At 47.0% G+C, this 10,424-nt stretch overlaps 1 protein-coding gene across 1 annotated transcript; it reads right to left on the bottom strand.

Moving 5' to 3' along the window:
* Window positions 1–5: 5 nt before the first annotated feature.
* si:ch211-283g2.1 (sodium- and chloride-dependent GABA transporter ine) lies at window positions 6–10,394 on the bottom strand. The gene is made up of 14 exons (XM_061703139.1): window positions 10,318–10,394; window positions 8,638–8,796; window positions 8,012–8,146; window positions 7,724–7,928; window positions 5,641–5,773; window positions 5,427–5,561; window positions 4,641–4,744; window positions 4,442–4,566; window positions 3,499–3,611; window positions 3,276–3,416; window positions 3,116–3,215; window positions 1,794–1,894; window positions 1,547–1,714; window positions 6–439 (listed from the first exon to the last, which is right to left on the bottom strand). The coding sequence occupies exons 2-14, from the start codon at window positions 8,762–8,764 to the stop codon at window positions 290–292; spliced, it is 1,737 nt and encodes a 578-aa protein (XP_061559123.1). The 5' UTR covers window positions 8,765–8,796; window positions 10,318–10,394; the 3' UTR covers window positions 6–289.
* Window positions 10,395–10,424: the final 30 nt, after the last annotated feature.

Raw genomic sequence — 10,424 nt, 5'->3', positions numbered from 1 at the left:
TGTCATTCTGTAAGGGATGTATCACAATATAAAAGTTTCGGCTCGTGAAGGTCTCGGTTGTGATTTTGTCATTTAAAATACTATCAACTACAAATACAGTACAGTACAAGTATTTGCGCTCATAACTGCAGTTGCAATGCGCCACGGCAGTTCGAGCGCATGTGTTAGCAGAGAATGCAGTTTAACAATGACCGTGTACAACATGACAATAATTGACACCGATTTGATCCCCCCAAAAAATGAATAAAATAACCTGACCATTGCAGCGACACAAAGCAAATCCGCTTCTTTAATTGGCCTGATTTGGTAGTTTGTCTTGGAGACGGATGGCTGCGCTGATGACGGCCACGGCTGGCTGGCGAGCACTTCCTCCCCTTTCATAGTAGGCCATTTTGGACCTCTCATTCAGGGCGTATGGTGTGATGGACAGCTTTAGTTTCTGTGGAGGAATGCACCAAAATGTTTTGACATTTACAGCCCGAGTGTGCAGCACTGCACTCTCCGTCTTAGGCCACCGCTCGCTTTGTTCTCTGAATGACCGTCGTCAATCAGTAACGATTAAAAGCAGGATTGCGAAAGAAAGCAAACAAAAAAGAGGGAGGACTTTGATCAAAGTTGAGATACAATTATTTTAGTTTCATGTCACGATGACGTCAATGGAATAATCCACCGCCAGAAACATAATCATTATTACTGCCTCGTTGACTCACTGAGCTACTTGATATTTTATTTAATTAGTATAGCCTACTGGGTTGCCTCATTTTATGACAAGAGTCCTGCTCCTATGGCAGTGACATAACAAATTGATATGCAAGGATGCGCCGTAGTCTGTCACTGACGCAGTAGTAAAGTCATAATTACAGTAAATATTTGAATAAAAACACTTATAGGCCATAAATCTAAAACAATCCATTTAAAAACAAAGTACAGTGGTAAGTGATTGTGCCTTCTTGTTCCATGTGAGGATGTCATGCAATTCTTACGCTGCTGCTGTGCCGTTCAAAAGGCCGAAATGTCATTAGTACAATAAAAAGTAGAATTATTATTATTCTTTTTTTTTTTTTCCAAACGAGGCTATGAATATAAAACAAATGAAAAACAGTAAGTACGGTGGTACGTCTACTTGTGCCGCATGACAACATCTTCTTGTCATGCTATGCTAGTAACAAAAATACATTTCGCTCCCTTTTTTTTTTTTTTTTTTTAGATTAACTCAAAGATGAAAAAAGTGAGAAATGGATCAAAAACAAGTGTTGTGTTCAGTGGCGTCTATAGGCCTATTTAAAAAAATAACCCCCCCCCCCCAAAATAAAAATGATTTGGTTGTTAGACCTATTTTATTTTTTTATCTTAGCCCCCCTACAAATGTTCTTAAGCCCCTCCCCCCACACACACCCCCTAAATGATTTTGTTGTTTAGAAAAGAAAAAATATATATCTAATAATTTTGTTAGGTGTCAAACTCGAGGCAATGCCAATACCGTATCGTGCATGCGCGTAAATAGAAGCAAGCCAAATGCTGTAAACTGTAAATCCATTGACATCACCTGCACAAAGGAGCCAGGTAGCACCCACAACGTGTGAACGGCGCCCAGAGGAATCCAAATGACGGAAGCCATGGCGATGAGCCAGCCCAGCCCCTGAGCCCAGGGAGGGAAGACGTAGCCTTCGTAGCGAGCCGGTTTGAACTGGATAATGGACGAAATGAGGATGACCTGCCCCCACCCAAAGAGAATCGCATTTACCACGGGCTGTATTCTCGGAGGATTTTCGAAAAACATTCTGCTGACTGACAGTGATGAGAAAAGGAGCGACGATTTGCCAACACAGCCGGAAGATGACGTTGGGCCTTTTTCCCGTCATCTCTTCCAGGTTGTCCGATAACCGACTCGCACCTGAACAGATGAACAAACTAAAGCTGAATAGAAGGACAAACACCCAACATGTAGATGCGGCTCATTCCATCGGAATATCCAATTAGTTATTTGAGTAGAGCGGCGCTTTGCGATACAAGTTGAATTCCTTCCGTGACCGACCACGCTCCTAACTCCGAACGCTCGTTTCTCAAGTAATATTTTCCCATTGAAATGAATGCAAATGCCATGAATCCATTTCAGCCTCATCCCCCCCCCCCCCCCCAAAAAAGTGCATTTTAAGGAGGAAAAATAGCACTCCATTATATTGTGCTTTATAAAAACATACATAATTAAATAGAATGAACAAGAATTCAAGCGGTCTTGTCAGTTGAATGGCCATTGTGCTGCGCCTTCTGATGTGCCCGTCTTGGCCACGTGGGGGCGATATAGGAAAGACAGAGGGGTAGACGATTCATTGAGGTCATCAGTACAGCACTAATATTAGTTGTTCTTTGCAGAAGCTAAAGAATATATGACCGTGAGTACCGTTCTACTGTTTTTTCTCCATGTCTTACCGCACCGTTTGTGTGCAAAGTTGAGAGCACCGCGACACAGATGCTATTTAGCATTAGCATTACGATAGCGGACTGAAAGGCGAATCTACGTGGATGTTTTAATCACAGCAAGGGGCCCTTCTCTTTTCGTTCATGTTTAGCGCGATAAAAAAAGTCGAGTGGCAAAAAAAAGATCTTGAAGCCTCTTTTTGAAAGAATTGCTGCTTATTGTCAAGTGACTTGTGTTCACTGGCACCGTACAGCGCTTGTATCTCAAGTCTGCGCTCACAAGTCAAATAAAGTCCGTACGACAGCTCGAATCACTCGTAGCTCAAGACACCGCTCTAGTTCCTTTCAAACAGTGAAATAATTAAATATATGTTTCAAAAGGTCAATGGGTATCTTAATTTATCGCTTTCAAAACTCATTTGGATTGTTTATGTAATATTCAAATTTCTTGGGATGGCGAAGTTTGGATTTTCGTTAGCTGTACGTTCTCATCAAATGTAATAAAACAAAATGAAATATTTCCCTCTTGTCCGCCGGACATAATAAATGAGTTGCACTTTATGAACGGGGGTTACTGCAATAAATAGCTTCCCACAATATTCACGCGCTACAAGTACCTCAATACATGAAGCAAAGCGCGTCGACCTAAAAACAAGCGCAGCTAGGCAAATGCAAATTGCATTTGTGCCGTCCTCACCATAAAGCCAGCAAACGCCCACGACCTCAAAGAAGGCAAGGAAGACGATGGACACGATGGCCGTGTAATGATCCATCAGCTGGAAGACGTAAATCCCCCCCTGGAAAGACATTCACTCTGTAAACCGCAATCATGGATGGAACACGCAGCTGCCCGTTACCTGTGTCACGTTTGGAATTCCGAGAAGACACGCGATTCCACAAACGACGAGAACTAACAGCTCTTTCCTCTTGAACAATTTCAACAGATGCTGATTGGATTGATCCGTCAGACTGGTCACCATCACTTCGACCAGGGCAAACTGACCAAACAGAAAGAAGGGATTAGCTGTCGACTGTTGTTTTTCTCGGGGGTTGATGAGGGTAGCGTGCGATTCGGGCTACCTCGCTGTCAATTCCGAGAAAAAGCAGCATGCAGAAGAACAACACGGCCCACAGCTGAGGCAACGGCATACTGGCGAAGGCTTGCGGGTAAATAACATACACGAGTCCCGGACCTGAATAACATAGCAACGTACACGTCAAAATGCGGAATATTCACCGCCCACATCCCCAAAACATGCACGCTAGCTTCAGTCAAGACTCTAAATTGCCCGTAGGTGAGAACGCTTGTTGGTTTCTATGTGCCCTGCCGTTGGCTGGCGGCCGCTTCGGGGCGTACCCGGCCTCCCGCCCGAAGATAGCTGGGATGGGCTCCGGCGCGCCCGCGACCCGCGTGAGGAGAAGCGGCTCCGAAAATTGGATGGATGGATGGATGGACTTCTTTGCGGTTGCGCGGTGAGTTTAGCCGCGCACCGTTTGCTCGTGCTTTAAGGAGTTTACCGCTGGTATATGTTCCGCTTACGGTAGGTGCAAAAATAGAAATGGTCGTGTTTGGTATTGGGTTGCGCGCCGCCTCTCGCCCGAGCTCACCTGTGACCCGTTTAAGGGTAAGCGCGATAGAAGACAAGCGGTTGGATTTCATCACTGCTGAGGGAAAAGAAATTCCAGCTCCCAGGTAAAATCCAGCACCACATACGGGCAGTATACAGTCGTATCGTAGCCATCGTACATCTCTCTACTCTCTCTCGCTCTACAAGCAAGTCAATAAAGATCCATCCATACATTTTCCATAGAAGTCCATGTCGGAACCCGAGACCGTTTGACCTCCGTCGTGCTTTGTTTCAGCCTTTATTTGGGGCACGGAGGCTAAGGTCGAGGAGGCCGTTCGCAACTTAACATCCCCAAGACTCGTTATTCGTTGGGCCTTCGGGCGAATAGAGTTTGCGGTCGAGCTGTGCTTTTGGGTGGGTTAACACGGAGAAAGAGATGATGTTTCCTTACTTACCATCCACAGCCAACTGGGCCACCGGAATGTCCTGGAGGTGAGACATGTATCCGAAAGCAGAGAAGATTACGAAACCCGACAGAATACTCGTGAGGGAATTGACAACGGCTATCGTCAGTGTGTCCCTGTGTGAGGAGAGACGGGAGGACGCGTTCATATGGCCGGCACGCCGCGCGAGGATGGCGAGCGGGCCTTTTACTTGATGATGTCGTTGTCGAACGAGCTATAGCTGGCCATGGCCATGAGAGGACCGAAGCCGATTCCGATGGAGTTGAAGATCTGGGCCGCGGCGTTCACCCAAACCTGAAAGCAGAGAGGCCGGTGCGCTGAAAAGATCTCGCTTGCTCGCAAATGCGTTGTCGCGTTTATTCGCCGTCTTTGAGATCAAGCTCGAGGGCCACGCTTCGCCACACTAGTACGACAATCTGACTGCCCGACTAGCAATTTTTCCAGTACTAAGTTCCGCTTCCGCTTCCGCGTGACATTGCTGTCGCACATGCCGCTTTGGCCTAGACTAGCAGAACAACTGTGTTTCGAGTGAAGCCAAAGTGCACTCGTTGACGTGCGTGTGTTCTACTCGTCCTACCGGTGATCGATTTATAACGGCGCTCGTAGCATGATTAGGGTGCACTAGAAGAACAACGGTCTCTTACTAGTAACATGCCTTTTCGCTAGCGTGTAACATTTCTACATTTGCAGCAAAGCCAGCTCGTGCGCTCTGCGTCCTCATTAGCGAGACAATTCAGCGCCGTTGCATGACGACTACGACGCACTAGTACGACGTCTTTGTCTTACTAGTAACATGTATTCTACTGCTCCGAGTCTACGACATTTCTTAACTCCAATTTAACAGCGGCTGAAAGAGTGCCGTACGTGAATGAAAAACAAAACCTAAAACTACTCATCATCATCATCACGTGAATAAGGCTAGAAAGGGAATAGAAATAAAAATGAATGCACCATGAATCCGTGTCATTTTCCTCACCTCCACCGAAAGCAGCTTGTCCCATTCCGGCACGATGAAGAAGCTGATGCCGCGTTCGGCTCCCGGAAGCTGCACGTTGTTGACCAGCAGGGCAACGAGGATGACGTACGGGAGCAGCGCTGTGACGTACACCACCTGCATGCGACGAAGAGTCTTTTTGTCTTTTCTTTTCTTTTTCATCTCACCCCACCCCCGCTGTGTCTTTTCCGCTCACCTTGCCTGTCGATTGGGTGCCCTTGAAGATGCAAAGGTAGATGAGGATCCAAGCCAGCACGAGAATAAGGAAAAGCTCCCACCGTATCGCTCCGGCCTCCTCGATGCCCCCCGTTTGCCGCAGCATCTTATATCTTCGCAGAAAGACGCACGTCAACAACTCGGATATCCTCGCAGCCCGAACTCGCTGATGCGCTCGCTGGTTTTTGTGGCGGTTAAAAACCGGGATTGACCGATGTTACGTTTCCTAATACCTGAATAGAATAGAAGAGCCGTTGTCCAGACGACAAAAACTACCGCACGCGTGTTTTGAGTTGGGAGCGGGGTCACGGCGTGAATGAAACTTGCGTTCCACGTGTAACGTGCTCCCATCGTTCATTAAAATGGCTTTTTCGTTCAACCTATCGTCTTGTTGTTGGGCCAGCGTGCGTTGCCCCTCTTCTTGGAACGGTCGCGTGCACGCATGCAGAGAGAAGTCACTCGCGCTTACAACGTTTACGTGACTGCGTTCTATTGGCCTCGCCAATCATTTCCACTGATATCATTCACATGGTTCACGTGATAAGCTTTCACTGCAATGACTGTGCTCATACCTTCTCCATGCTATGTATATACGTATCTGTGTGTGTTTATATATATATATATATATATATATATGTATACCATCATCATCATCATCATCATCATCATCAGCCATTATGTATCCACTGCAGGGTGAAGGCCTCCTCTTCCCGTTTCCAACTACTACGACATTTAGCAATTTCTTGCCGGTGTATTCCGGTGTGTTTAATGATTTCCTCTTTCCATCTCTATGTAAATCGTTGAGAGCAGGCTTATTGGGCGATCGTTACTTCGGTCCGTCTTATCGCCTGATTTATGGAGCGAAATGCTTTCTGCGTCTTCCCGTGTCGCCGGTGCTTCTTGCGAGTCCTGCAATAGTTTCCCGAGAATCTTCTTCGGTTCCTTCCCTCCTGCTTGAAGCATTTCAACAGAAATGTCATCCAGACCACAAGCTTTTCTGGCCTTAAGTGAACTAAGAGCATTTTCAACGTCTTCGTTCGAGGATACACGGAACCGGGTCTGCGCCGAGCTTTCCGGTAATCATTCGGCGAGGGTCGCTGTATAGGTTGGCGTCAAATTCTTTAGCTCGCGCCATTTGCTGAAAAGCAGCCCCACACCATCACGGTGCCGGCCCCGAACGTCACTGTCGGGTGTTTTTAGGGTGACGTGCGGTGCCCTTTCTCCTCCCGACGCGGTTTGCATTATGGCATCCAAACGGTGGCATTTTCTTCTCATCAGACAAGACGATGTTCTCCAAGTATGTAACTGGCTTGTCCAAATGTTGTTCAGCAAACTCTAAAGGAGCTTTGCCATGCTTTTTTTTTTCCTCCCCCCCCCCCCCCCCCAGCAATGGGGTCTCGAGGCAAATTGATGGCGGTACGATTGGCTTCCCACTTCCGTATTACGGCCCCGACTGCCCTCAGCGGAACGTCGGGAAGCTCCGATGTGCGCCCGTAAACCAACGCCGTCGTTATGTTTTGCAACAATTAGTCTGCGACGGTCTCCGCTCCTCCCCGTCACGAGACGTGTCTCGACTCGCACCTCGGCAATGGGACCTTTCTGTAGGCCATCACTTAGGACCGAACCAGCTGATCTCGATTTGCACTGACAAGGGGCCGGATGGCTGTTCGACTATTGATCGACTTGAGGTGTCGTCTTGGCTTTCCGTGCCTTTCTGCGCCTCCCTTTCTTCGTGTGTTCAATACTTTTTCCCTGTGTCATATCACATTTTTCCGCGCAACTTAATTTCTGAGCTTATTTGTTCCACTCGCTTTGTCTGTATGGATTACTCGGGTGGTTCCCAACATCTGGTGACATTTTCAGGTCAATAGCACCTTTGCAAGTATATTTAGTGAGAGAACCGCTGACATGTGCAATACTTATTTCCGCCTCTGTGTCGATGCTATGATAATGCGCAATAATCAATTATCCACAGATTTTCTCGGCGGTTTGGCTCGCTCCCTATACCGCGAATAGCGGGCGCCCGCTAGAAATGCTTTTGTCTCCCACGCAATAAACCATACCTGAAGAACTCCTGGCTGGCCGTCGACGAGTAGCTGCCGTTTGCGGCGCGGTCGGTACAGTTCGCCGTGTTCCATGTGTTGTTGCAGCTTTCCCAGGGCAGCGGGTCTTGGAAGGAGCTGAACAGGTAGTAGAGGGCCCAAGTAATGACCACGTTGTAGTACGTGCACATGATGAAGGAAATGGCCACCGACGCTATTCCCACACCTGAGCGATAGAAAAATGGTTGGATTGGATGAAAAAAAGTACAGCGCCATGTCTCAGGGAAAGCATGCGGCAGCCTGTGGTACCTTTTACAAGTGGGCAGAATTGAGCGAGAGCGTGGACAGGCCCCCTTTTGGTGTATTGGCCAACAGTCAACTCCATATGGAGCAGAGGGATCCCCAACGCAACCAGCATAAGAAGGTACGGCACCAGAAACGCACCTGCAAGCAAATGAACGGCGGTCACCGCGAAGCGCGACAAAATGATCCGTTTTAGAAATGTCGGGGATGACGACGCTTATTTGGAACGGTCCCTGATGGTTTCCCACGTCGGAAAGACGCACATCTCATTTCAAACTAAAACACAATCATTCGGAGAAGATTTTTTGTGAGTCGAACATTTGGCAGAGCCTCCCGACAATTGACACGCTCGAGGGTCCTGTAATTTTCGGTGAGCTGTTTATCAATTGAAATGGATCGCCAGTCGTTAGTTTGTATTCATCCATCTCGCGAAACAAACGATGGTACGCATTCATGTCCGTATTCATTCAAAGATCAACTCAAATCATTGCTGAATTCCATTCGGAAGCACGCCTTTATTTTGGGTGTTGTTTTGACCTTGTGTTCGAATGACCCGCGTGTCCGCTTTGCCGACCCAACGCGCACGGCGGTTTGCTCCCGCCCGCCAAACGTTTCGCCGCCTCGCGACTCACCTCCTCCGCTCCTGAAGCAGAGGTAGGGGAACCTCCAAATGTTGCCCAGACCCACGGCAGAGCCGACGCCCGCCAGGGTGAACTCGATCTGCCTGCTCCACGTCGGTCTGCTCCCTCGCTTGTCCATGTCGACGCGCTCGCTCTTCTGGCCCCGAACTCCTTGGAAAAGCGCCCGCTCGGTTAAGCCACACTGGGTGACATCACTTTTTATTATCCATAATGATTAGCAGAAGGCATGCGGTATACAAATTAAAAAGTCGCTCGGTGGCTTGGGAAGAGTTTTTTTTTTTTATATTTGTATTTTATTACGTAGTAGTATCGTATCATAATGTGATGTTAGTCATTATTTCCCCTTGGTAGGACGTTAACTTTGTTGCTATTTTTTGTATTTTAAAAGTTGAGTTTGTTTTATCTGGAAACATGCTGTGTTAATATACTCCGTCGAAGTGCCTCAAGGCCCGTCCGTCTTCTTCAGGAATCATATTTGAAACATTGTCTCGTCCACTATCTAACGTGCCAAGGGTCGCACCCGTCAGCTCGCGCTTGCAGTGTGATCCAAAGTGCTTTCTGGACACGTGAGCACGCACGATCGTGTGACGCCGGAGCCACGACGGGCATTATCCTGCAAGACGAAGCTTGTACACGAACCAATACAAGCTTCGTCATTTAGAGTCCGGATGTGGAGTGGGAAGAGGCGAGTGTTATAATGCATTTTCGAATGGCGCAACTTAAAAGTACCAAGAAGCACGGACGCCGTCCTAGTGCTGAACACATCTGCCTGACGGCCGGAGGTTCTGGGTTCAAATCTCGCCCGAGGCCCTCCCGCGTGGCATTTGCTTGTTCTGCCTGTGCATTCTCCCATATTCCAAAAACATACATGCTAGTTTAAGCGAAGACTTTATATTGTCCATAGGTGTCAATTTGAGTGAAAATAGTCCCCCCCCCCCCAGAGCCGCCACTGTCTGTACACGACATAGGTATATCATTTTCCATTTTATAAAGATGTACCGGCATGAAAAATCGAAATGACGAGCCGTATGGCCGTTGTCTGTGGAAAAAATCCAGTCGATATGAAAGATGAGAGACTGAAAAAACTGCTTGAGGCCTTGCTGTCATAGCAACATGCTGGTCATAGTGGGGCAATATGGGCCAGTTCACACATTTAGATTTGCTTTGTTCTCCTTTACTGACGACCCCCCCCCCCCCCCCCCCCCCCACACAAACACACACACACACACACACACTTACTATTTTTTTTTTTTTTTTACAGTCCAAGAGGTTTTGTCAGAGTATATCAAAGCAATGAATCCTATTTTTGGATGACCACATTTCTGATCGATTGATACATGTAAATTCGTTTGGCTTTTGATATAGTGATCAGATTGCAGATTAACCTAAAAAAATACAACTGTGCCTGTCTTTTTAAAAATGTATCTCTATGTGTCCGTTTATTTTGTGTAAACCCTAGCATTGTTGATGATTTGTCTGTTTGAAAGGGGAAAACCATAGAGCCTTATAACCACGATATGCTATATACGATATCTAGGGGGGAGTATATTTCACCTTTTTTAAGAATATACTTTGTCATTTGTTCACGCAATATTAAAAACACAAGCTTTTTTGGAGGGGGAAAAAAAAAAGACTGACATATCATCTTTTTAAAGGCCCGCAGAATATTACCCTGAGACGTGTGACTGATGTCCAGTATAAAGGCGATGAGTGACAACAGCGAGGAACACAATTCTTTTCTTTATTCTACTTGGAATGTCGTGCTCTCGCTCACAAGG

This window comes from Phycodurus eques, chromosome 17, assembly GCF_024500275.1.
Source record: "Phycodurus eques isolate BA_2022a chromosome 17, UOR_Pequ_1.1, whole genome shotgun sequence".
NCBI classification, from domain to species: Eukaryota; Metazoa; Chordata; class Actinopteri; order Syngnathiformes; family Syngnathidae; genus Phycodurus; species Phycodurus eques.
This window is presented reverse-complemented; position numbering and strand designations above follow the sequence as displayed.

Bases quoted from the DNA above. Each gene is read 5' to 3' on its own strand.
- si:ch211-283g2.1 (XM_061703139.1), bottom strand. From the start codon at position 8,764: ATGGACAAGCGAGGGAGCAGACCGACGTGGAGCAGGCAGATCGAGTTC. The intron at 4,745-5,426 runs GTGAGGAAAATG...CTCTGCTTTCAG, and splicing joins ACAAGCTGCTTTCGGTGGAG to GTTTGGGTGAACGCCGCGGC. The intron at 3,216-3,275 runs GTAACGGGCAGC...ATGTCTTTCCAG, and splicing joins GAATTCCAAACGTGACACAG to GGGGGGATTTACGTCTTCCA.